Source organism: Corythoichthys intestinalis, chromosome 5 (assembly GCF_030265065.1).
Source record: "Corythoichthys intestinalis isolate RoL2023-P3 chromosome 5, ASM3026506v1, whole genome shotgun sequence".
NCBI classification, from domain to species: domain Eukaryota; kingdom Metazoa; phylum Chordata; class Actinopteri; order Syngnathiformes; family Syngnathidae; genus Corythoichthys; species Corythoichthys intestinalis.
This window is the reverse complement of record NC_080399.1, coordinates 25432303-25460182: the sequence shown is the minus strand read 5'-3', so window position 1 is coordinate 25460182 and position 27880 is coordinate 25432303. Positions and strand designations below refer to the sequence as shown.

Below are 27880 nucleotides of genomic sequence, written 5' to 3'. Positions count from 1 at the left end.
TTTAAAGAGGAGTGCAAGAGCAGAAACTGCTTTTTCAGCCTTGTCTGTGTTTTCTGCCAAATATATTAGGGCTGAACGATATTGATAAAAAGTTATCATTTGGGGGGGGGGGGGCGGTGCAGTTGTAATGTATTGCGATATTAAAACTAGAAGAATTTTTACCTGATAACTTGAATAGCTCATTTTAGGATAGGCCTGAACGATATTTGAAAAAATTAACAATGCGATATATATTGCCAGGGCCCCACACTTACTTTTTGCATTGGTTGCACTGGTGCGCCAAATTTTTTTCCTGAGGTGCACTAGCACAAAATGTAGGCGCACCCACATTTTTCATTGCATCAGCTTAAACGCTACATTTTTAATCACTCTGCATAACATTCATTAAATTCATATAAGTGAGTCCACTCAAATTCACTCAGGCTTTGCCACTCACACTGCCGAAAACATACTGATAGATGCATTATTAGTTTGATGCTTTTGATACGTTTCTGTTATTTACTGCAAAGTCCTTTGGTGATCAAGAGCAATAAAAAGGAATTGAGTTTAGTGTGTTTTAAGCTTCGCTAATATGTAGCTCCATATTAGGTCATGACTTATACTTCACAGTTCTTTATGAAAAAAATGTTTCGATATGTACAGGTTATCTACAAAGTATTCACAGTTTCACTTTTTGTACATTTTATGTCAGAGTTTTCCAAATTAATTGAATTGCCTTTAACAAATAATCTACACGTTAAATCTGTTTGTAGTGGAACGTTTTGCATGCTTTTCTTAAAGGCCACAAGAGGGCATAAGTTTACTGGAAAACATGTAGAATGTTGTTTCATTCTATGTAAAATAATCAGTGTGTTGTTTGCCTTTTGTGTGAATTTAAAGCTGAATCTAAACATTCTATAATTTTAAGAGACACTATTTTGTTTTATTTTTATGTTTTTTTTCTCCATTATTTAGTAGTGGTGATCCTTTTTTATGTACGATACAGTACACTGGAATAAGCTCTGTGCTTGCAATTGAACCCTTTACTTCCCTAATGTTTTTCTTATTTCTGTATTGCAGTTTCACACCTCTTTGTAATTTGGTCAAATACTGGCATTTAACTGGCTGTGAAACCCAACACAGCATTAACAACGGGTGGAACAAAACATACAGTGGGGGAAAAAATCAAGAATTTCAAGAATTTATTTGCAAATTCATTCATTCATTCATTTTCCATGCCGCTTTTCCTCACGAGGGTCGCGGAAGTGCTGGAGCCTATCCCAGCCAACTACGGGCAGTAGGCAGGGGACACCCTGAACTGGTTGCCAGCCAATCGCAGGGCACAAGGAGACATACAACCATTCACGCACACACTCATACCTACGGACAATTTAGAGTGTTCAATCAGCCTACCATGCATGTTTTTGGGATGTGGGAGGAAACCGGAGTTCCCGGAGGAAACCCACGCAGGCACGGGGAGAACATGCAAACTCCACACAGGAAGGCCGAAGCCCGGGATTGAACCCTTGATCTCAGAACTGTGAGGCAGATGTGCGAACCACTAAGCCACCGTGCCGCCTATTTGCAAATTATGGTGGGAAATAAGTATTTGGTCAAGAACAAAAGTTAATCTCAAAACTTTGTTATATCCCTATGTTGGCAATAACATAGGTCAAAACATTTTCTGTAAGTCTTCAAAAGGTTTTCACACACTGTTGCTGGTATTTTGGCCCATTCCTCCATGCAGATCTCCTCAAGAGCAGTGATGTTTTGGGGCTGTTGGTGGGCAATACAGACTTTCAACTCTCTCCAAAGATTTTCTATGGAGTTGAGATGATGAGATTGACTATGCCACTCCAGGACCTTGAAATGCTTCTTGCGAAGCCACTCCTTTGTTTCCCGGGCTGTGTGTTTGGGATCATTACTATGCCAAAAGACCCAGCCACGTTTCATGTTCAATACCCTTGCTGATGGAAGGAGGTCATTCATTCATTCATTTTCCGAGCCGCTTATCCTCACGAGGGTCATGGGAGAGTTGAAGCCAATCCCAGCTAACTATGGGCAGGAGGCAGGGTGCCTGAATCGGTTGCCAGCCAATCGCAGGGCACAACATGACGAACAACCATTCGCGCACACACTCATACGTACGGACAAATTTAGAGTGTTCAATCAGCCTACCATGCATGTTTTTGGGATGTGGGGGCAAACCGGAGTACCCGGAGAAAACCCATGCAGGCACTGGGAGAACATGCAAACTCCACACAGGAAAGCAGGAGCCCAGGATTGAACCCTCGATCTCAGAACTGTGAGGCGGACCTGCTAAACAGTCTGCCACCGTGCCGCCTAAGGAAGGAGGTTTTCACTCAAAATCTCACAATCCATGTCCCCATTTATCCTTTCCTTTACACAGATCGGGCGTCCAGGTCCCTTTCCAGAAAAACAGCCGCAAAGCATGATGTTTCCACCCCGTTGCTTCACAGTAGTTATGGTGTTCTTTTGATACAATTCAACATTCTTTCTCCTCCAAGCACCAGAAGTTGGGTTTTTACCAAAAAGTTTTTTGTTTTTTTTTGTTTCATCTGAACATATGACATTCTTTCTCCCAGTCATTATCTGGATCATCCAAATGCTCTCTAGCAAACTTCGGATGGGCCTGGACGTATACTGGCTGAAGCAGGGGGACACGTCTGGCACTGCGGGATTTCAGTCCTTGGTGGTGTCGTGTATTACTGACAGTAGGCTTTGTTTTGGTCCCAGCTCTCTACAGGTCATTCACGAGGTCACCCCGTGTGGTTCTGGCAATTTTGCTCACTGTTCTTGTGATCATTTTGACCCCACAGGATAAGATCTTGCATGGAGCCCCAGATCGAGGGAGATTATTAGTGGTCTTGTATATTTTCCAGTTTCTAATAATTGCTCCCACAATTTATTTCTTCACACCAAGCTGCCTACCTATTGCAGATTCAGTCTTCCCAGCCAGGTGCAGATCAACAATTTTGTTTCAAGTGTCCAAGTGACATCTCTTTGGTCTTGGAAATAGTGAAGTTTGGAGTGTGACTGTTTAAGGTGGTGGACAGGTGTCTTTTACACTGAGAATGAGTTCAAACACGTGCCATTAATACAGGTAACGAGTGGAGAGGACAGAGGAGCCTCTTAAAGAAGTTACAGCTCTGTAAGAGCCAGAAATCCTGCGTGTTTGTAGCTGACCAAATACTTATTTTCCACCATAATTTGCAAATAAATTCTTTAAAAATCAGATAAAGTGATTTTCTGGATATTTTTTTTCTCATACTGCCTCTCATAGTTGAGGTATACGTATGATGACAATTACAGGCCTGTCTCATCTTTAAAGTGCGAGAACCTGCACAATTAGTGACTGACTAAATACATTTTTTGCCCCACTGTATGAACAGAATAATTAAAAAAATAAAATGCAAACTACTGACATATCATAGCCTCAAAACTAGCAAAATTGGGACATTCAAAGGTCAAGTCAAGTCACATTTGGGAATCAGGCTGTAACAGCAAAATGTCGAGAAAGCTAACTGCTGTGAATACTTTGCTGATGCACTGTACTTCATTTTTATGATGACTACAAATATTCTGTCCAAGAAGTTACTAATCTTCGTCAGTGACCGTTGGCCCGGTCACGGACTCCTGAACCGTTCATGTGGCTCCGCTTGTGATTTCTATCCTCCTCGCTGTCGTCCTCCTCTTCATCGCTCCTGTCGTCTCCTTCCAGCTGCACACCAAAACAACACAGTGAGGGTGCTGTACAAAACGTGATATCCACCTGTTAAACGCACCTTACTGAAGAGACACTTGTAGAGCATTTTTGATATGAGGATGGCCCAGTAAAGGTGCAGCATTTGGAGTACCAGCAACATGGCGTTGAAAAAATAGTAGCCAAAAAACGGAGGGTAATGGTCCAGCGGATATACCCATGTGCAGTGGATCACCCTTCGAACAATCACAATAAAATTGGTTGAAATTTGACACTTTTTTATTTTATTTTTGTAGCTCTACAGTGTTACAGAATATGTCGATGGCTACTCCAAGTCGACAACAACATGTTCTCTTGCTCTTCATCTTATAATGAAAGGTTGAATTGTACATACTCACCAGAAAGGAAAAATACCAAGTCTGGTCAACATGAAAAGAAAGGTGAAGACCACAAACATGCCATTAGCAGTCTGATGCCACTTGGCATAGTTTAATACTTTGGCACCCTGCATGAAAAGAAAAATATAACTTTTATAATTTTTTTGCACAACTGTTAGATATTCACTTTTAGCAAATAAAGATTAGAAACAACAACAAATACAAATTATTAATTTATTACATTTACAGTACAGCATGAAGTTTTATGTGGGTCAAGCATAGGGATGTCCCGATCACATATTTTTGCACCCGAGTCCGAGTCACCTGATTTTGAGAATCTGCAGATACAGAATCCCTAGCTGATACCGATTTTTTTCTTTGTCTAAATTTGAACGAAAGTCACAAACATGTTGGTACTCTTCCAATCAATCAAAATCAATCAAAATTTATTTATATAGCCCTTTACAAAACCCGAAAGGCCCTCAAAGTGCTTTACAACAAAACATGGCTCAAGATAAATAAAATAAATAAAAGGCAGGAGAATATTATACAATGACATTTTAAAAAATAAAATAAAACAAAGAGCGCATCGCAATAACATTCCAGCAAGTAAAACAATAAAACCGATAAAATCGAAAAAACATTAAAAAAGCCCTTAAGCTAATAAAACCAGGCTATCCTAATCTTTGTAAAAGGCGAGTCTAAAAAGGTGTGTTTTTAGCCGAGACTTAAAAAGACCTATATCCGTGGTGGTGCGGATTTCGGGGGGAAGGCTGTTCCACAGCCTGGGGGCAGCAACCGCAAAGGATCGGTCTCCCCACTGTTTAAGTTTTGACCTTGGAACATCTAAAAGAAGCTGGCCGGTCGAGCGAAGAGTCCTGCCAGAGTTGCGAAAAGTTAAAATTTCCGATAGATAAGATGGAGCCTGGCCATTAATAGAATTAAAAACAAACAGTAAAAGTTTGAAATCAATTCTAAAATGGACTGGAAGCCAGTGGAGTGATGATAGCATGGGGGTAATATGCTCACGTCTAGGTGTACCTGTTAAAAATCGAGCAGCAGCATTTTGAACAAGTTGCAGCCGAGAGATCGAGGACTTGGGTAGGCCAACATAAAGTGCATTGCAGTAGTCCAGCCTTGAACTTATAAAAGCGTGAATTGCTTTTTCAAGGTCGTGGCGACTAAGAAAAGGCTTCACTTTGGCTAAGAGACGAAGCTGGAAAAAACTTGCTCTTACAACGGAACTAATCTGTATTTCAAAGTTAAGCCTGCTATCGAATATCACTCCGAGATTTTTAACATGTGTCTTAAAAATGTCAGCCGGAGCGCCAGAGTTGGGCTCAAGGGCTTTCATCATGGAAGGTGTGCCAAAAGTAATAAATTCAGTTTTGCTCTCGTTAAGGTGTAAAAAGTTTTGTGCAAGCCACTGCTTCACATCAGATATGCACCCTATCAATTTAGCAAGAGCAGTTTTTTTGTTAGGTCTCAGGGGCAGATAAAGCTGCAGGTCATCAGCATAAAAATGAAAAGCGATATTATGTTTTTTTATAATTGATCCTAAAGGTAGGAGATAAAGCGCAAAAAGAACAGGCCCTAAAATAGAGCCTTGCGGTACCCCGCAAGACAGAGAAGTTTGTGAGGAGGAAAATTCCCCAATCATTACCGAGAATGTTCTATGTTGTAAATAGGATTTAAACCATTTTAAAGCGTTACCACGGATACCTATGAAATGTTCTAAACGAGATACAAGGACTGAATGGTCAACTGTATCGAATGCTGCTGTGAGGTCCAGTAAAACAAGGATAGCCGGGTTTCCATTATCCACAGAAAGAGCAATGTCGTTATGTACTTTTAACAATGCTGACTCAGTGCTATGTCTGGACCTAAAACCTGATTGGAACTTGTCAAGGGTGGAATTTGTCTCTAAGAAGGTTTGCAATTGAATAAAAACAACTTTTTCTAAAACTTTGGAAAGGAAAGACAAGTGGGAGACAGGTCTAAAGTTGGACAGCACAGAGGAGTCGAGATGGGGTTTTTTAAGAAGGGGTCTGACTACAGCCTGTTTGAAGGCAGCTGGGACAAAACTGGAACTGAGAGAGGTGTTTATGAGAGACAGCAAACTTGATCCAAGGCAACTAAAGACTTCCTTCAGAAGCCTAGCTGGTATTCCGTCTAATGGACAGTTAGTGGGTTTCATGCTACTAACTATTTCGGTGAGGGATGACAATGAAATATGATCAAATTGCTCAAAGACATTGAGCAGTTCTGAAGGACGTACGTGATCGGATGAGAAACCAGAGTTGCAGACATTTTGCCTAACTGAAGAGACCTTGTTTTGAAAGAAATTGAGAAACTCTTCACATTTGGCAGCTGACACATCAGTTAAGACAGTGGGTTGTGGGTTTAAAACAGAATCAATAGTGTTAAAAAGGAGTCTTGGATGATTGGAGCTGTTATTTATAATGGTAGATAAATAACTAGACTTGGCCTGTTTTATGGCCTCCTGGTAGGCAGCTAAGGTGTCCCTCAGCAATCGCAGAGAAGCATGGAGTTTGTCCTTTTTCCACTGGCGTTCAGCACGCCTGCATTTTTGCCTGAGAAGGCGGATATTGTCGTTGAACCATGGAGCGGCTTTGGGTTTGGAGCTTTTTTGCCGTAGAGGGGCAATGGAGTCTAAGACAGCAGTGCAAGTGGAATGGAAAATGGAGAGAAGACTGTCAGAGCAAAGAGGAGAAGGCAGCACGGCGCCAGGATGCTGCTGTAAGTCTCCAAAAGCAGCCACAAACTCTCCTGATGTGCATGGAGTAATGCGTCGTTGGTAGCAGGCTGGAGATATTGGCTTTCCGGCAGAAAAAGGGGCAGAAAAGTCGAAAAAGATGGGAAGGTGGTCCGAGATAGCAGTATCCACAATTTCTGTGATGGAGACTGAAAGTCCAAGTGAAATTACCAAATCCAGGGTGTGACCTTGCTCATGAGTTGGGGCACTCACAGACTGGGTGAGGCCAAATGAGTCCAGAAGTCCTTTAATCTCATTTGCCAGCTGATTAGCTGAGCAGCAGACATGGATATTAAAATCCCCGCAAATTAAAACCCTGCCAAAGTTTGGAATAAAATCTGATAAAAACTCAGAAAACTCCGGGATAAAATCCTTGTTAGAACCAGGGGGGCGATATATTGTGGCACAAAGCAATGGGGGAGAAAGCCCAATAGAGAATAACTGCAGTTCAAAACTTGAATAATTATGAGCAGTTATTGGCCTGCATCTAAAATTGTCCTTGAATACAACAGCCAGGCCGCCACCACGGCCAGTCGCTCGCGGGGTGTTGAAGAAACAGCAGCCGGATGGGAGGAGCTCCGAAAAGGCGCTGTATTCACCTGGTTTCAACCAGGTCTCCGTTAGAAAAAGGAAATCCAAATGGTGTGCCGAAAAAAAGTCATTCAAGATAAACGTCTTATTCGTAAGGGACCTTGTGTTAATCAGCGCTGAGTGAACCAGGGATCGCTCAGCCGGGGGGGGTGGGGTCACTTTTTACGGGAGTTTTACGGAGTATAAAACATATATTTTTAGTCCCGCGGAAAGTGGGGTACTGAGGGTGCTGCAGGGTGTAGTGAGGGTGTTTGGGGGATAAAAAGTATTTTGGTATATTCTTTTTTTTTTTTTTTAAATAAATAAATAAAACATATTGAAACAATAGAGTATATAATTTTGGGGATTAAATATATATGGTGGAAAAAACTTGTAGTCCGCTCTGAAGTTCCGCTCTGAGACCCCCAATTTGGCCAACTTTCAAAATTGTTCGATATGCATGTGTGATACATCATTGGAAAGCTTAACATCTCAATTTTCTGGGGGAAGAAAAATTTTGAACTGGAGGGCATTTTAAAAAAAAATGTTTTTTAAACAGCAAAACCCTATCTGGAGGTGAGAACACGCGAGAGCAGAATTACAGGCCCGCCATGACTTTAACGAGATATTATCATGTACTTACGTTGTTTCAACCCAAAAACTCCATGTATCACTGACTGTCAAGACACAGCTGTGAATGGCCACAGCTGGATTTTTGGGGGGATTTTATGGGTGAAACATGGTAATATAACGAGGGTCGCGATGCAGAAATCGCAGACATCAAGGAGTGGTCGAGATGTTCTTTTTGATATATTTACCCTTTTAAACGTTTTTTTTATTTTTTTATTTTTCTTTGTTTGGATCGATTATCATCTAACATAACAGATAAAATGCTACAGTAACAAAAAAATACAATTAAGCGATAATTATGAGGTAGCTCTCCGTGACTTTTTTACAGACGCCATTTTTTTCATTGTGACATAATTTGTTTAAAAGTGTAAAATATGTCACTGAATATTTTTTGAACTCGTACTTTTTTTAACGAAATATGAGACATCAATTAATGATTCCAAGCTAATAACGACAGACATTTTGAATAATAGATATAATTAATTACCTTCGTTTTATGGCTGGGTTGAAACAAAAGCGGTTGCACGACATCTGTAAACGGGGGTTTTCAGGGTAAGACAGACAAATTAATAATAGTTTAGGCGATTAATGCGCCATGAATCTTCTATGGCAGCATTTAGACATATTGTTCTATCAAACACAACAGTTGTTTTGGCTGAGAATACAGCAGTTTCTTTTAAGGAGGAGTGCGAGAGCAGAAACTGCTTTTTCAGTTTTGTCTGTGTTTTCCGCCATATGTTAAATATGTTTTTTTGTTGTTGTTGATAACATGGTCACCACCTGACACCTTGCTTGCTAAAAAGTTAACCATTGACAGAGGAGGCGTTAACAAGGCGTAAAAATGAATTACTCCTCCTTGAGTCATCACCTTATTGTGCTGGAGGGATTTGTGTATCCCAATGATCCTAGGAGCTATGTTGTTTGGGGCTTTATACCCCTGGCAGGGTCACCCATGGCAATCAGGTCCTAGGTGAGGGGCCAGACAAAGTGTTACTCAAAAGACTCGTATGATGAAAAAATATTAATGGACTTAAGTTTCCCTTTCCCGGAAGTGGGTTAGGGGTCCCCCTCTGGTGCCAGGCCTGGAGGTGGGGCCCGAAGGCAAGCCTCTGGTCCTCCTTCCCATGGGCTCACCACTTGTGGGAGGGGCCAGAGGGGTCGGGTGCGTAGGGAGTTGGGCGGCAGCAAAAGCCTTGGCGGTCCGACCCCCAGCTACAGAAGTAAACTCGTGGGACATGGAATATCACCTCTCTGGCGGAAAAGGAGATGAGCTGGTGTGTTAGGCAGAGAGGTTCTGACTAGATATAGTCGGACTCGACACCAGACACAATTTGGGTTCTGGTAACAAGCCTCTTGAAGATGGGTTGGACTCTCTTCCACTCTGAAGTTGCCCACGGGGAGACGCACAGAGCAGGTGTGGGCATACTTATTGGCCCCCGGCTTGGCACCTGTATATTGAGTTTTACTACGGTACATTAGAGGGTAGCCTCCCTCCACCTTCGGGAGGCGGACGGGTCCCGACTGTTGTTTTTGCTTATGCACCAAAAAGCAGCTTAGATTACCCACCCTTTTTGGAGTTCATGGCGGGTGTGCTGGAGAGCGCTCCCTCTGGTGACTCCCTCGTTCTGCTGGAGGACTTCAACGATCACTTGGGCAATGACAGTGAGACCGGGAGGGGCGTGATTGTGAGGAACCCCCCCCCCCCCCCCAATCAGAACCCAAACGGTGTTCTCATTTTGGACTTTGCTTGTCCATAACGAACACCATGTTCAAACATAGGGGGTGTCCATATGTGCACTTGGCACCAGGACACCTTAGGCCGCAGTTCGATGTCTCATCGGATTTGCAGCCGCATGTTTTGGACACTCGGGTGAACAGAGGGGCGGAGCTGTCAACTGATCACCCCCTGGTGGTGTGTTGCTCCGATGGTGGATGAAGATGCTGGCCAGACCTGGCAGACCTGAACATATTGTGACGGTCTGCTGGGAATTTCTGGCAGCATCCCCTGTCAGAAAGAGCTTTAACACCCACCTCCAGCAGACCTTCTCCCAAAGTGAAAGCCAGTGATTGGCAAAAAAAAAAACAACAACAACAACCAACAAAACACTGATGAAGGCAAAATATTTATGCCAATACTTCCTATTTTTATTATTATACTATCATATATTATCATTATTATACTATCAGATATTATTATTATTATACTATCATTATATATTAATTTTATTATTTAACAGTTAAGCCTTCTGAGGTTCATTTTATCACAGTACAGTATATCATTGCATTGTACTGTACTACTATTTGTCACACTTAAACTAAATGGATCGGACTCAGTAATATTTCGGTATCAATATAATCATTGATTGTCGACATGATGAGCGAGCTGACCTCCAGCAGGATGTCGGCCGAGTCGTGGAGGGCCATCACGATGGTGCCGATGCGAATGTAGTTGGAGATCCACGAGAATGCCAGCAGAGTCACTGTGGCGATGTGGTGGATCACCTGCTCTTTAAAGTCCTGTACCAGCAAGTCAAAACTTCAAGCAAGCTCATTTGGAAATATTTCTTCATATAAATGTATGGATAAGTTACACACTTGCCTTCCGCTTCACATCGAACGTGAGGCTGAGGAGCAGTGAAAAATAGAAGCCCATTTCCAGGAAGTAATACCAGTACTGGGATTGCAGCAACGACTGTGTATGTGACAGGCCAATATGTTTCATTAAACATCCTATAAATTAATTATACTGTATTCTGTCGCATGTCAAAAATCCTTACCTGCTTAGGGAAGCCTGCCCAAACGTCCCTTAGATTATAAAACCATGGTTTCTAAAATCAAGAACAACACAAATTGCTGACATGACAACTCTATAAATAAAAGATAAAAAAACGTGACAAATAAAAGAGTTTAAATAAACAACCACTTGCATCATGGAGAGCGACAATGCCGCCAACAAATGCAGAAAAATAGAACACGCATCTCCAGCTGTGGACGTGAAAACAACACGAGCATATTTAAAAAATCGCATTTATGGAACAATTCTGATTGAACACACACACACACACACACACACACACACACACACACACACACACACACACACACACACACACACACACACACACACCTAGCCTCACAGAATCTCTTGCGGAGACCTGGACGCTGGAGGTTCCGCTTCCTCCTGAACCACAGCTGAACTCTTCGCTCGGTCCAGTTAGTCTTTTTACACAGAGCCCTCACGTCTGCCTAACACAAACACACACAAAAAGTTAGGAAATCTTTCAGAGAGGCTTTTTAAGGCCCCTTTGATCAAACTTTAGACTTTAATTTACTAAAATTTCAATCAATAGGAGTTGCTGATATGGGTATCTTAACCCATTCAGGGACAGTGGTCACACTCACTACAGTGGACAGCTTTGAAAAGTTGACACAAGAGGTGACTATTTTGGTCATTGAAAAAACTTAAATATTAGCATATTAAATATATATAACTTTTTAATTACTTTAGTATACTTAACTACCGACTTAAATACCGTATTGGCCCGAATATAAGACGGCCCTGATAATAAGATGACCCCCTCTTTTTGCAAGACTCAAGCTTGAAAAAAGACTTTTTGAACACCAAATTAATTTTTATACAAAAATAATTACAGTACATCCGAAACAAAGGATTATAACTAGGGCTGTCAAAATTATCGCGTTAACGGGCGGTAATTAATCACGTTAAAATATTTGACGCGATTAACGCACATGCCCCGCTCAAACAGATTTTAAAAAAATGACAGCAGTGTAATGTCCGCTTGTTACTTGGTTTTTGGTGTTTGGCGCCCTCTGCTGGTGCTTGGGTCCAAATGATTTTATGGGTTTCAGCACAATGAGTGAGCATGGTGTAATTATTGACATCAACAATGGCAAGCTACTAGTTTATTTTTTGATTGAAAATTTTACAAATTTTATTAAAACGAAAACATTATGAGGGGTTTTAATATAACATTTCTATAACTTGTACTAACATTTATCTTTTAAGAACTACAAGTCTTTCTATCCATGGATCGCTTTAACAGAATCTTAATGTTAATGCCAGCTTGTTGATTTATTGTTATAATAAACAAATACAGTACTTATGTACAGAATGTTGAATGTATATATCCATCTTGTGTCTTATCTTTCCATTCCAAAAATAACTTACAGAAAAATATGGCATATTTTATAGATGGTTTGAATTGTGATTAATTACGATTAATTAACTTTTAAGCTGTGATTAACTCAATTAAAAATTTTAATCGTTTGACAGCCCTAATTATAATATATTTGAGAGAAAAAGCATGTTATTTTGCTTCATTCAAATCTTAATATCTGAACATTTAAATATGTAAACTAAAGTGCAATCACATTCGTAAATGGCTTCTGGTTTTTGAAATGTAAATAAATCAATCTATTGTGATAAAACAACAAAATTGCAATAACTGTGATAACCATCAAAGTGAAGTCTAACTGTAACTGTAGTCTTTAAACGAATCTGGATAAGGAAAAACATCGCAATAAAATAATGCAACTGGTTAAACTTGATGAAATGAAGTGAAATGAAATGTCCAAAAGTATTGTAAATTGTTTAATAGTGGAGGATAAACTGTCCTCTGGTGGCAGCGTTGGGTCTGGGACTGCCGTTCAATAATGCTTCCCTACAGGAGTACTCAGACGTCTCCCAAGGATAAAGGAGAGCACACTTAACCCACATAAGGTTCTAAGTTGCTTCAGGTAAATGCTGTATATGTTTGTGTATGCATTTGTAATTAAATTTAGAGCTACAGGTTGTGGAGTACCGTGTGAGACGAGTATGTTGTAACCTGGGGACTACCTCTAATGTATTCCTTATATTTTTTGTAATTATAAATACATTTCAATATTAATGCAATGTTAATAAAAGTTATATTCATTTAATTAAAATGAATAAAACCAGAAATGCCAACTGGTTACGCTCTCAGGTAATACTGTACTCTAAAGTTGATATATTCGTGCTTGAAGGGGTTACATAACACTATGGGTAATTGCTCAATTGTCAGCTTGTCTACAAAGCTTCTGAAAGATAATGTAGCATTGATGATGTTGGAGTTCCCGAAAATGCATTCATTTTCACCAACATATAGTACGTACTTGCAAGTACAGAATCACTGACTTTTTGGCCATGTTGAGGCTCCTTAAATTCCCATTTAATTAGTTGCTAATTTACAGTAGTAACAACAATGCAATTTCTTGCATTTATTTACCTGTGACGGAACATTAGATTGTGTGCAGAAGTAATTTTCCAAGATAGCATTTTGCTCTACGATTCGCCGCGCCCTGTCTTTAACACTGCAAACGTCGGCCAGCGGCGCGGCTACCAACCTGCACACCAACATGGGGATGACAGAAATTACTTTTCATACTGTCATAGGAGAAGAGTGCGGTGATTTTTTTAATCCATCACTCATAAACTTGACTTGTAGTTTGGCAGTGACCATCCAGAAATATGTTTTGCCAAACTTTAATATAAAAAAGTTAGTTATTCGTGCTCACCTCTCAAAAAGGAACCTGACGAAAAGGAGGCCGAGGGCAAAGGGCAGCACAGCATACAGCTGGGAGGCTTTGGCGTAGACGCGGCCTTCGCGGTCCTCCAAATCCGTCCACGAGACATTCAATGGTAGCCACAAACGCTCCCACCACAGCCACTCGGTGACCGTGTGTAACATTCTTCCAAACACAAAAAGAATATGTACCTCTCAAACAACACTAGTGCGGTGCAGAGCAACTTTAGTTTATCATTTATATTCATTTATCATATTAGAAAATTTTTCCCTCAAAAAAACATTTTTAGAACTGACATATTACATAAAAAGAAAATTAACAGCACTCTAACAAGTGCTATTGAGATTCATGACTCTTAACCTTTTCACGCACAATTTTTTTCCCCTTGTTTTTTTTTTAATCTATACGGACCACTCATTCAACTCATTGGCTTCCTTAACGGCGCTAGACGTCCAATCACTAGAAGGGGTGAATGAACATATATATGTGTGTGTGTGTGTGTGTGTGTGCGTGTGTGTGTGTGTGTGTGTGTGTATAAACCCTTTAACAAATATATATATTTAACCCTAATATCATATTTAATACATTTTTAACCCTGTAACAAAAACTTAAACATTAGCAATTATTATAATTATAATATATAATAATTGATACATTATAATTAGTATAATAATAATAATATATTTTAATTAATACATTATAATTGCTAATATTTAAGTTTTTGTTGAATGACCAAAAATAGTCACTTGCCCTATAAAGGGTTAAAGGTCTTAAAGGGAACCTCGGTCTTAAAGACTAGTAGGTTCCAATAAGCCACAAATGTTCTGTTTTACTAAAATATGTTATTAGAAACACATAAAATATTGCCATTGGTTGAAAAATCTATAAAATTTAGTACATATTTTGATCTACGGAGGGGCCATGTTTTATGGACAGTCGGGGTGATGACGTAGATTGTCACCGTCACTCGACGAATACTACCGGGTTACTGCCATTCCTCTACGGGGCAAGACGTCCAACACATGCGCTGATCAGTTAAACGCGACAAGGACTTACTATATATGTTTTTATTAAGTCTTTAATTACCTTGTTAACAAAATACTTTTTGCATGTGTTTCCCTCTCATACTTTTAAGCATTGTGTTTTCTTGTGGTAGCTTTAAAGCAGATTGTTGATCTGTTGACCACATTAGTCACGTAGCATATTTAAACCACCTTTATTGGATATTAATTAATTTAAGTATTTTCTTAAGGCATCTTTAGTATGTTCTGTCTGTATGCACATAAACAAAACAAGTTGAAAGCGCACATTAGTACTTTGGGTGTCAAATTCGCCTCTTGTAGGACGTTTCACGGTGTAGCACATTTTGGCAGAACACAATTTTTTTCCCCCTGCTCTCGTCACGTCTCATCCCGTCTTTCCTTTTCATTATCTTTTGCTGCTCATTTTGTGAAATATCGACAGTGCTGTCATGCTCATTAACGTTCCTCTCAGGTTCAAATTGAAAGGGTTGAGCAGATGGCTAGAGTCATACTCTGGAAGCCTGGCAGTGTAACCATGTGACGTCACCACCCTGCGACGTCAACAACAATGGCGACCTACTAGTTAAACACATTTTACAAATTGTATAAAAAAAACGAAAACATCAAAACGGGTTTCAATATCACATTATTTTAACTCATAATAAAGTTGATCTTTTAAGAACTACAAGACTTGCTATCCGTGGATCCCTTTAAGTGTCTACTTTTGAATAGCTGTCCACTGTAGGGACCACTGGCCTTAAAGAGTTTAATGAACTTATACTTTTTAATTGCATGCCGCAATAGTAGTTAGCACCTTGAGCTACGTACATTGGAGACTGTCCACACATAGATGTGACTTGAGCCTTACAATTGCCTGGTGACCAGTCCACAGTGTAAACAATTCAGTTCTGAAGCCGTGCAGTTAATCTATGGACTGGCAAGGGAATATCCTGGATAGGTTGCCAGCCAAACAAACATGCACACCCTTGTCCAAAATCACAGTTTTGTTTTCTAAAGTAGGAGCACTCATAATAAAACCTTTGCAATCACAGAGATGAAATGTAAGGCCTACATATGAAGGCTTGTAATCTCACTCTGAAACCTCTTGGCTGTCATCTTGATGTCTTAAAACGTATTTACAATACTTTCCTGAAGATTAATGTATTGATATTGACTTTATGTGACCTCTTAACAACTTCCCTGTTACCGTGGAAGAATTCAACCCAATTTTATGTAGGATTTCTTAAGAATAGGACACTATTATTAGTTTACAGCAGTTTTAACGAAGCCAGCCATTTCAAAAGCGCAGATACTAAAGGGCAAAATGATAAACAAAACGATGTGAAGAGCAATTCACAGATAGAAAGATTACAAAGAAGTAAAGTCCTCCATTTATCTTGGACTCTGCCCATGTGTGTAGATAAAACATACGGGTAGTTTGTTCACAAAAATGACTAACCATGTTGCCGTTTTACACATTGAAACATGTTGTCGTTAAACGAGAAGCTGTTGAGTCAGTTATTGTCAGCGTGGCCGGGCTGGACCAGGCCGTCATTTGAATAGCTGCGGGCAATGTTTTTCCAGGCGAGTTCGAGCAGAGGAAAGGGCAGGACATTGGAAAAGGTGTGTACGTGGTTAGACAGCATGCAAAGTTAGTTTTAAAAAATACAGTAAAATCCCGTGGTATGAGAACACATGAAAATTTTAAAGCCCACACTCACCTTGTGGCTTTTTAAGGCAGGTATATAAGTAGTGTGTCAAAGTCATGTAGTCCGCTTACACACGCCCTGTTAGATCCTCTCTAACTGCCTTACTCAATGGAGACAACTTCATGCAAAATCAATATTTACTTATGTTCCGATCACTCCCTTCATTAGTTTGACATGAAAGCGTGTGTGAGAGAAAGAGAGAGAGAGGGAGGGAGGGAGATAGAGGGAGAGACAGCTCACCTGGGTGGAAAACTTGTAATGGTGCCCTCCCTTTTGGCCTCCCGTATTAAGCACACTTTCCAGAATGGTGCAAAGTACTAGTTTTCTCAGCAAAGAAATACCAATCAGATGGGATTGTTAGTTCATTATCTAGGTAAAATTCTGTTTCTGTACCTTCACCTGTAGGAATTCCCTCTGGAATGCAGGGGAACCCCCCCCCCCCACACACACACACACACACTCACAATGGCCCCCATTCTGTAGAAGAGGAGGAGTCAATGCATGGCATTCAAAGGAGAAACAGGAAACCTCCCATTAAGTCACTGCGCATATAAAGGACAGTAAGGTTAGTATCAAAGTTCACATGCATTTGAAAAGGTGGGAGATATTATTGGCAAGTTCAAATGTACAATAAAAGAAATGAATATAACTTCACCTGATTTATAACTGACAATAACAACAAGGCCTGTCTCTCATAAATTATTGCGATATGCGATATTATTGCGCCCCCCCCCCCCCCCATTTTTTAAAACAATTTACAATAACGCAGTAAAAATAGAGTATATATTAATAAGACTAAGAATAAGTAATATTAAGTACACCCATTTAAACGCAATAAACGTTTACTCTTAAATTCAAAAAAACTTTTTTTAAGAAATCACAACTAAAAACAATAGCCCATGCCTCCTTTAAGTAAAAGACAACAATATCAATACCACACAGAAACACAGAATAAATGTCTTTTTCAAGAAAAAATAAAATTGCACTTCAATAACTTAAGCATTTAGGCACAGAGGTATAAAGTTGTAGTAACACAAACAATTGCACTTCAACAACAACAGAGAAAACAGATTAATTAAGTAGCAGTAACAAAAATTTGGCTTCACTAAGGCTAGGTTTATACTGCAGGTCTTAATGCACAAATCCGATTTTTTTGTTATATGTGATTTTTTTGGCGTGCCCGTTCGGACTGCCTTTGTCCATGGAGCCCGTTCAAGTATCACGCATACGCACTAATTCGCAGTCCAAGATGCGCTCAGCAAAGTGACCCGCGTGCGCAGAAGCATCAAAACAAATGACACATGCTAGCTGTATGACATTCCAGGGTGATTGTATTTTGATTTCCAAAAAGATGGCACAAATAACAGACATTAATAATCCCCGTTTAGTCTTTTATTCAAAGTTTATATGGACTGATAGAACGCATACACGCACGCACATAAGCCTTGACTTGTGTGCGTGACATGACGTGAGTGTGTCAATTTGCCCAGTCTCGGCCTTGTAAGCAATACTGAAATATTGCTCCTTCGGCGTATAGAATGAAAATCGAAAATTGTCAGGCTTATCTTTTTCTTCATTATTTTTTTATGACTGTGGTCAAGCCCGCTTCGTGCATAAAAGCAGAGTTCAAGCTAAAAGCTAATGCACAGCTACATCGCTCCCATCCTGCCTGCCGCTTTCGCTTTGCTGACGTCATTGCTGCATGAATTCCGATTCGGAATTGAAAGTTCAGACCGCCAGCCACATTCTAGAAAAATGTGGCCTAGATCGGATTCTTTGTGTCAATCGGAAACCATCAGTCAGAACGAACTAAATTCACGTGTGGAGTCCCTCAAGGGTCAATTCTTGGACCACTCTTATTTAACATCTATATGCTTCCCGTAGCTCAGATAATGGAACAGTATGACATCTCCTATCACGCCTATGCAGATGGCACACAACTGTACATTTCTGTGTCCCCACATGATTATAGTCCCTTAGTCTCCCTGAGTAAATGCATTCATCAAATCAATTAATGGATGTGCCAGAATTTTTTCCAGGCAAATGTGGAGAAGACAGAGGTGATCATTTTTGGGACAAAAGAGGAAAGGTCAAAGATAAGCAGGCAACTTAGCATAATGTCACTTACAGCTACAAATCAAGTCAGAAACCTTGGCGTAATTATTGACTCAGACCTACAATTTGATAGCCATCTAAAGTCCGTCACTAAATCTGCTTATTACCACCTAAAAAATATAACCAGAATTAAGGGGCTTCTGACTCAACAAGACATGGAAAAACTTTCAGCAGATTGGACTATTGCAACGGTATATTGACGGGTCTTGATAAAAAATCAGTCAGGAAGCTGCAGCTAGTACAGAATGCTGCAGCCAGAGTCCTCACAAATACAAGGAAGCTGGACCACATTACACCGGTTTTGAAATCGCTACACTGGCTTCCAGTGAGTCTAAGGATAGACTATAAAATACTACTGCTCGTCTACAAAACACTTAATGGCCTTGGACCAAAATACATGCTTGATTTGTTAGATTCCTATGAGACATCTAGACCCCTAAGGTCGTCTTGAACCGGTCTCCTGCATGTTCCAAGAACAAGAACCAAGCAGAGTGAGGCAGCATTTAGTTATTATGCTCCTCATCTCTGGAATAAGTTACCTGAACGTCTGAAGTATGCTCAAACTGCTCGCTCTTTAAAATCAGGGCTAAAAACGCTTTTGTTTAGCACTGCATATCCATAACTGTCTATATATTTCAATCTACTTGCTTTCTATTCCTCTTGTGCTTCATCTCCATTGCTGATGTCAATTATTATAAGTAGTAGTAGTTTTTGTTTTATTTTTATTTATTTATTTATTTTTATTCCATTTGTGATTAAATGCGATTTTTATGTATAATTTTATTTCCGATTTTGATTGTCTTGGTTTTTACGTTGTATTGATTTAAATGTGATTTTTTTATGATCTTCATGTGATGTAAAGCACTTTGAATTGCCTTGTGTTGATTAATTGTGCTATATAAATAAATTTGCCTTGCCTTGCTTTGCCTAGACCACATACGAAAGTCACCCAGATCGGATTTGAAATGGTCCACTTCTTTGCGACCTGTCACGTTCAGACCGTCAAGTTAATGCTTCACTTGAGTCGGAAAATCTCGAAAAAATCGGATTCGTGCATTAAGACCTGCAGTATGAACCTAGCCTTAAGTGTCAAACAACATTAAACAGAGGTAAAACGGTCTCATTTCTTCAGCAATGTAGCGGACTACACATTCCGTGAGGGAACGCCATTTTGCGAGCTCTCTTTTGTATTTCTCAAATCAAGCGATTACCTCTATAACTGTCGATTGGCGTGACGAGGTAGGCTCCGCTTGTTGCGATGTAGTTTTCTTACCAAGCAGTGAAAACTAAAGAGGGTGATAGTGTTTCAAATGAGCATGCAGATTTGTTGTGTTGGCCCTCTTTGTTGAAAAAACCTCCAAACACGTTTTGCACACTGGTTCGTACTTTTTGTTTGCCTTGCTATTTTCATTTGGTTTAAAATCAAACTATTCCCACATCGGGTCTGTGGTGTTTGGCTTGGGAATCAGCATTTCCCGTCCATTTTCTGCTCGCGCACTCAGCCCCGCCTCCATCCATTGAATGATGGTCACGCAAACTCAAATGTATAAAACGAACAAACCCAGAAGTCAATAAAACAGAGTGAATCCTGGTCACAGCATACTGCACTGTTGGTAACAAGGAAGCCAAACTTTTAACAGCAAGTCCGCCGCACTTTTGCCGCACGCATGCGCACGCACAAACGCACGTGAGGCGATAAATTGCAGCGGGAAAATTATCGCCTTCATTTTCATTTACCGTGCGATAAATGGAACTAATGCATATCGCGGCAGGCTCAACAACAACGCTGCATTTTATAGATAATAAATTATAAGGGAAGCACTCAGAGGAAGATTTTACTTGTCAGTAAAATTAATTATGAAAAATAAAGTGAGCGAATGTAATTCATTTCATGACCAAGCTCATAACTCAATTTATTCAGTCATCAGTCATATTAACACACTGTATTATTAAAAAAAGAAAAAAGCGTATTAAATTAAATGTTAAAAAATGAGTTGTTTTTGTAATGTGTCCTCACTATAGTAATAGTAATGTCAGTTGATTGACTCTGGTTGGTTGAGTAATCTGCCTTTGTCTGTGGCTTGTGGCCTACAGCGGCCAAACACAAAAAAATACAACTAAAATCTATTTAGAGTATTTGTAACTCATTATCATTTAGGTTATAGGTCTTAACGTGAAAATGAGATGTGTTAACTTGAATTATGAAGTCTTGGAGCAAAATTTAAATTTCTGATGAAGAATAACTGTAACAGATAAGTTGTGTAAATTTGATATTGCTTAGTAGTGTTTACCTGAAATGTTAAATTGTATAAAATTAGTCCTAGGCTCACTCGTCACTCCCGATGCCTTCATAAAAGTGCCCTAGTTTAGCATAGACAGCTATACTGTTTAGCTCAGTGGTGGCACGTTATGCTATCATTGCAATAGCCCAGATTCAATTCTCGCTTAGATCTATTTATTACGCATGTAATTGAAACTAAGTCCAGTTTACTTAAAATTTAGAGTTCAGTTTACTTTAAATGTTAACTTCAAATTACTCGACATAAGTCCAGTTTACTTAAAACTGAGTTTTTGGCAATGACTTGGTAAGTTTTCCATCAAAACCTGAAAATTTAAAGTGCCTATGACAGCAAAAAGCATGTTTTTTTTTTCATATTTTCCGCGGTACTTTATGCTCCTGAAAGAAATTGACCGCTTGGATGTGCGTGGAAGCGATTGCCATATTTATTTAGTTTTTTTTAATCCCGCGTCATGAAAATGAGTGACTTCCGGGTCCAGTCTCGAGTTGAGAAAGAGGGCGCTGTGACGTGTATGGAAGAAGGAGTCCTCTTCACTGTCCAGCCGTACTGTTCTATGAGAAGGACTAAGGATTCAGCTGACTTTGCTTTTGCTTATTTGTTTATTTTTCGCATCACGCCAGCCAAACGGCTGCAGAAAAATTTTGCCGCACCAGGGAGAAGTATGAGCCTTTTTGGGGTTTCAAAAGGTTCCCATTCACCGGTGGATATTGGCCAAAACAAGCCCTACTACTGTGGGACCATTGGACTTACGAGGAAGTGAGTAAACATCGTGTTTTGTATTATGTCAAATACTGGAATCATTTTAATACGTAGGTGGCTTGCATTTTGCGGCTGACATGCTCCTTGTCGACTCGGCCGACGACACCGGTGGCTTGTCACACATCCCCCCGCCGGGAGTGCACTGTACTCGGTTTATTGTCTCCTTCATGTGCCCGGTGTTCTGTCAAATTTTCAACCCCATCAGAAATTGCAACTTTGTGTTAAGAATGGCCGCGAATACAGCGATTGCAAAGTAAACACTACAAACTTTCTTTAAATAAAGGACTATTTACTTGCTTACTTGTTTCATAATGGATGGGCAGGTAGAAATGATCTCCTAAGAACACATTCTTTCTGTCATGTTGGCTGCACAACAACTGCACGCTGCTCTTTGTTTATGTCGTCGCCGTGTAGTAAAGCATTATTTTTCTTTATACTCGTGTTGACCATATGGCAGCTATGCGTTCCTCCGACGTTGGCCGGTTTGTCCGGAGGTACTCTCCAGCTGCTTCCCCGGCGAGCTCTCCTGTCCATAGTAGCAGGGGAACGAGCTGTGACTTGCTCTCCGCTGGACAGGTTACCGATCGGCGAAGACAATCGACAACCCCGCAGCAGTGTGACTTGATCTGGGCTAGTTTTGTGTGATTTATTTTTTTGTTTCAAGAGCAAAAATAAGACTTTGAGACGTCACTCGGTTCGGGTTAGCATGTCGGCTAGTTGTCACGCCTCTTGGCTTGTTTAAATTCGCGGAAGTCGGGGGGGGGGTGTCAAAAGCCTGACTAAGTACGGCGGAACAATATAGCTTTCGGGAGGTGTGACAGTAAAGGTGAAGTCGACAGTTTTGACCATTATGGAGTAATTTTGCCATGTCGTACTGAATAAATGCATTTTTATTATTTCATATTCCATTTAGCACAAGATTGTTATTTGTCATGACCATACCATTTATTTAGCAATTGGGGAAAATACTTCAATAAAAAGAACATCCTTTAAAAATATTGGAGTAGAGAGACTGAAACAATGACATTTTGCGGCTCTCTTCGTCGCATTTTCCTCGTTCTGAATAATTCCCGCTCAAGGGGCTGCCTGCTAAATCAGACGAAACCATTCTCCCGCTGACGTCATCCACCTGTTGGGTCCGCTAGAGCCTTATAATGGTAGGTGTGGCTAGAAGGCTGAATAAAACACTAATTTCTCGTCATCTGCACTTTGCCAAATTGTTGTATATAGTCGAAGCGTCTCAAAATATGATTCTAATTCACATAATAATGCTATTTAAGACTTTTTCTTTATCCTGTCATACGCACTTTAAGTGAACTAAGTTACTTAAAATTCCATGTTCAAGTCATCACCTATTCAGAACTCATGACTTAAATCATGATTTATAATTTCAATCAAATAAATTAACCAAGTAATAGCTTCGGTACTAGGTTTTAAGTTGGGGTACTCATATGTTAAGCAAAGGCGGAGATTGAGGTGGCCGAAAAATGTATTTCCCATCTCTGAATTTAACGGGGAAGTTCAGAATTTTTGACATACGACTTAATCTTATAGTTACCGGGGGTTTAATTAGTCAGTGGAGTTGTTTTTAACAAATTCTGTGCCGTTTGTTAGTTATCTGTTAGTTTCAGGGCTCCGAAGTGGCTAAGCCAGTGTGAGTCACTGGTGCTTGCTTGCAATAGGCGTGTTGTGGTCACAAGCTGATGGAATAAATGATTAGAAACCTGATGAAGCTGGCGATTTCTTTGGCGATGTTACCACAATAATAATTGTCACCTTAACTCATAAAGACTGGCGAACGAAGGTTGTCGGAGGACTGTGGAGATCATAGACATTCTACAGTCGTATTGTCAAGCCTGCTCACAGATGCGCACACCACGCTCATATTTTTCTATCATTTCCATCTTCATTTCATTGGGAAGCATCACCTTTTTTCCTTTTCACCACCTGCACTATCCCTGGGACCCGTGTTTTCTCTCACAAGAAAATCTGCCGTGCGTCTGTCTTCCGGCAGAGCAAAGAAACTGCGGCGCTGTCATAAACCGTCGCATTTCAAGCATGTCGTCGGATGTAGAAACAAATTGTGAGTCAAATTTGACTTCAGATGTGTAAAAGGTCGTGTGTCGAAGCAATCCAATGTCGTGGTACCACTTTATACTGTGAGGTACAATTAGGTACTGTTTGTGCAAGAAAAAAAAAGACTGGAGACAAAATAGCAGACGAGACAGCACCGTAAAGTCAAAAGTGCGTAAGTCGAATATATGGTAACCCAGGGGCTACCTATATATATTACGGCTGTCAAAATTATCGCGTTAACGGGCGGTAATAATTTTTTTTTTAACTAATCACGTTAAAATATTTGACGCATTTAACGCACATGCCCCGCTCAAACAGATTAAAATGAGTGTGTTTTTGTGTTTTTCTTATGGTTTTTTTGTTGTTTTGTCATCCTCTGCTGGCGCTAGGGTGCGACTGATTTTATTTTACGGCAGGGAGCCCATGCGACGTCTCGCTCGGGTACGTCAACAATAGCGAGCTACTAGTTTAATTTTTGTTTGAAAATTTTATTAAAATGAAAACATTAAGAGGGGTTTTAATTAGGGCTGTCAAAATTATCGCGTTAACGCGCGGTAATTAATTTTTTAAATTAATCACGTTAAAATATTTGACGCAATTAACGCACATGTCCCGCTCAGAAAGTATTCTGCCTTTTGGTAAGTTTTACAGCAAGGCTTTTTGCGCTGTCCAACAGCGAACTCTTGTGGTCGCTTTGCGACATGGTTTATTATTTTCTTCTTTTCTTCATTATGGCTGCACGACGTCTCGGGCTGATAATGTTGTGCTTATATGATCCTTGGACAAGATTTGTCCGTAAGTATGGTTGTTGTAAAGAATGTACATATTATGTTAGTAAGCGAAATGTTATATTTTTTGTATGAGACGCTTTTTGTTTATGTTTAGTGAACCTGTATAGCGTGCTAAGCTAACGTTGTTGCTAATGCAATGCTGTGTACTTTTTTGTTGTTGTTTCACTACGGTCTAAAGAGGACAGTGGTTTGAGGCCATTTTATTAATAAATCAGATGAAAAAGGAAGAAGTCTGATTATTAAGGCGTCGTTCACTTGCTGTCTAGCTTTGGAAAAAGTAGACGCTTCAGAGTGAGGACAGCATAGACAGATTTAAATGACAGTAGAGTGAAATGCCCACTACAGTCCTTATGTACCGTATGTTGAATGTATATATCCATCTTGTGTCTTATCTTTCCATTCCAACAATTTATTTTACAGAATATATATATAATTTACAGAAAAATATGGCATATTTTATAGATGGTTTGAATTGCGATTAATTACGATTAATTAATTTTTAAGCTGTAATTAACTCGATTAAAAATTTTAATCGTTTGACAGCCCTAGTTTTAATATGAAATTTCTAAAACTTGTACCAACATTTATCTTTTAAGATGTCATATCTGTATGCCTTCTCAGTTATTTTTTCATTCCAGCATTTGATTCAGCTGGATGGGCGGGGCCGTTGCAGCACACCTGTGGTGCATTAGGAGCACTCATTATTTAAGGACTCCTGTCACCGTCTGCGAGGTTCAGACTATTGCTTGTTTGCGTGTTACTTGCCTTGCTTACCGCTGTGTGTGCATCATCTTTCGAGCTTCCCGATGTTTCTGCGGTCGTGTCCTGGTTTGTTCATTTTACTTTTATGCTGTTGTGGACTTGTAGTTAGATTTTTGTACTCTGTTATATTCGCGTCTTATAGCGTGCTCTCTTAGTTGTACTTTGTTATACTCGCGTTTTTAGGCGTGCTCCCTTAGTTGTACTTTGTTATATTCGCAATTTTGGCGCGCTCCCTTTGTTGTACTTATTAAATACAAACATTCACTATTTCTGTTTCTTGGTCTGTGATTTGGATCCGGATCAACGGCTTGCCGTTCACAACATAATAACTACAAGTCTTTCTATTCATGGATCGCTTTAACAGAATGTTAATAATGCTAATGCCATCTTGTTGATTTATTGTTATAATAAACAAATACAGTACTTATGTACAGTATGTTGAATGTATATATCCGTCTTGTGTCTCATCTTTCCATTCCAACAATAATTTACAGAAAAATATGACATATTTTATAGATGGTTTGAATTGCGATTAATTACGATTAATTAATTTTTAAGCTGTGATTAACTCAATTAAAATTTTTAATGGTTTGACAGCCCTAATATATATACTAGTATATATTGCTGACACTGCGTTTCGGGATCATCAACATATTTTTTGCCCCCACCCCAAAAGACAAGCTCCGTCTATGAAGTTAAGGCATTTCTGTATCAGTGCTTTTCTATCTATACCAGTGACAAATAGTGACAGTCAGAGTAATTAAACAATGTTCCACTAGATGGCAGAATGTAAAAGACGAACCTGTTTATCCACCTATTCCCTGCATTTATACACGTTACTGTACGGTACACAAGACAGTTTTGAAATTATCAATTGGTGTAGTGTATTAGATTTTTACAATGAATAATAATATGATGCAGGAAACTAATAGACCACAGTGTGAATGCTCTAAACTCTCAACCATAACCGCAACATACCAGAATACCACAACAAAGACTCATTTCATCCATTTCCAACACTGGACCATAATCTACAGGGGCACTGTGGAAGTCCAATTTGTTTGGGCATGTCTTCACTAACCTATGTTAACGCAGTAATAAAGTCATAATTGCAGTAAATAGCATGAAAATAACGGAAATAAAAGGTAATAAACTAATGAATTATTAAACTGAAAAAGTGGGTAATCACCATCTTCTTGTGGCGCAGGAAATTTAATAAAACAGACCATAATGATGTTGTTATTTTATTATCTTTTGGACTTGTTTTGTATATCAAAACCTCTAAAAATAAACATTTGATCTACGAGCGTAACTGTGGATTCTATAGCTCCCACGTTCCTCGGTGACGAGACGCATTGGGAAAGCTGAACGTGGGCTATTTGAGCTGCATCAGTGAGGTGAAAACCATGAAATATAAACAATAGAAATATTTTATGTTCCTTTGATGAGTGATTGGGAGCATTTCAGAAGATCACAGTCACTTTTTCTGAATTGTCCTTTGTGGTATAAATATGTGTGACATTTAACTCATTGGCTGACATTGACGGTGATGGACAATAGTCCATTTTGACTAGGAGAGGCCGTCAGTGAATGATTACTGCCAATCCTCCCAGTCAAGATGGCCGCAGTCAATAGTAGCTAATTAGTTACATAAAGTATAAGAAGGGTCTTGGGATAGGGATATTATGAAGGAACAAAGGCTCTAGGCACAGACAAAAAAAATCTGGAGAGTGTCCCCCTCAATCCCCACGTCTCTTTCTGCTGTCTCTCTTCTCCACTCATACTGGCGTGTTGCGTTTAAGTTCACTGGGGGAAGGGGGTACTCTGTCTCGCAGCTTTGTGAAGCTGGTAGATTGACTCGGCTTGGCGGGGGGCTCCTCGGTACCAGGAGCTCTGTGTCTGGAGGGCAAGGTGGAGCACCGTGCTTTGCCCCTGGAACGAGGCTGCTGAGGCGGAGGGCCTTTGAGCGAGAAGAGTTCACCAGAGCTGAGGGGCGGCTGCTGTGACTCAGTTTCGGGTTGGAGGGGCCCCAGCGATATAAGAGAAGTCTCCAGACGGATCCTAGAGAGGCTGCTGGAGTGGCTGGGTCTGGGGAGACTGTAAGACGTCTCCTTCCCTCGGTGGCGTGAAGGCAGGGTGAAGCAGCGGGCCTTGGCCCTGGCGCCCGGCTCCCGGGGCGGGGGAACGATAGGCGAAAAGAGCCTTGCGTCCGTATGGGAGGGGGTCATTTCTGCCAGAGGGCTGCTTAGAGAATGGCAGGAAGCTCTTTTGGATAGAAGTTCTTTAGAGCTTGACTGTGGAATCTTGGTATCGTTGATTGATGAGATGTCGTCACCTGAACGGCAATGTAAGAATACATAAGAAGAATTGTCACTAAAAACAGTGGCTTTCAAACATTTTGAGTCGAGGGACCCCTAGACTATATAAAGTTCGACACTTTTTTTATCGTGACTACCACCACCGGCCTAACAGCTCGTACATTGAATATAAAACAATGAGTATCTGGCCAATCAAATCAGAACCACAAAACATAAAAACAGTTAGTAGCGAGTCTTAAGTAGCTAAGAAAAGTATTTTTGCCAAGTGAAGACTAGGCCGAGGCTCAGTGAAACAGGGTTGCTGCCGCGGGGAAGCGCGTGTTCACCCACAGTGTTTTACCCGAAGTCTTTCAATTGAAAGTAACAAAAAGAGCTTTTTGGAGCAGTCTCAGTTAAAATGTTGAGGC

General features: G+C 40.1%; 2 protein-coding genes across 3 annotated transcripts in view; both read right to left on the bottom strand.

Annotated features, from left to right (window-relative positions):
- Positions 1–47: 47 nt before the first annotated feature.
- Positions 48–16756, bottom strand: cers3b (ceramide synthase 3b). Its single transcript, XM_057837866.1, has 11 exons — positions 16365–16756; positions 13613–13786; positions 13324–13441; positions 11184–11302; positions 10984–11041; positions 10834–10884; positions 10656–10748; positions 10445–10573; positions 4102–4208; positions 3786–3939; positions 48–3721 (listed from the first exon to the last, which is right to left on the bottom strand). The coding sequence occupies exons 2-11, from the start codon at positions 13783–13785 to the stop codon at positions 3608–3610; spliced, it is 1116 nt and encodes a 371-aa protein (XP_057693849.1). The 5' UTR covers position 13786; positions 16365–16756; the 3' UTR covers positions 48–3607.
- Positions 16757–21514: 4758 nt separating this feature from the next.
- The window catches only part of ano2a (anoctamin 2a), a 66049-nt gene continuing 59683 nt past the window's right edge, over positions 21515–27880 (bottom strand). For both annotated transcript variants that reach the window (XM_057836755.1, XM_057836756.1), the window contains one exon: positions 21515–27490. In XM_057836755.1, coding sequence (XP_057692738.1) covers positions 26934–27490 — 557 coding nt within the window. In that variant the 3' untranslated portion in view covers positions 21515–26933. The remainder of the gene's footprint in view (positions 27491–27880) is intronic.

Coding starts and splice junctions, on each gene's coding strand:
- cers3b (XM_057837866.1), bottom strand. CDS start 13,785: ATGTTACACACGGTCACCGAGTGGCTGTGGTGGGAGCGTTTGTGGCTA. Junction 13,442..13,612: donor GTCAGGTTCCTTTTTGAGAG/GTGAGCACGAAT, acceptor GTTGGTGTGCAG/GTTGGTAGCCGCGCCGCTGG. Junction 4,209..10,444: donor CGGCCGACATCCTGCTGGAG/GTCAGCTCGCTC, acceptor CTTTTCATGCAG/GGTGCCAAAGTATTAAACTA.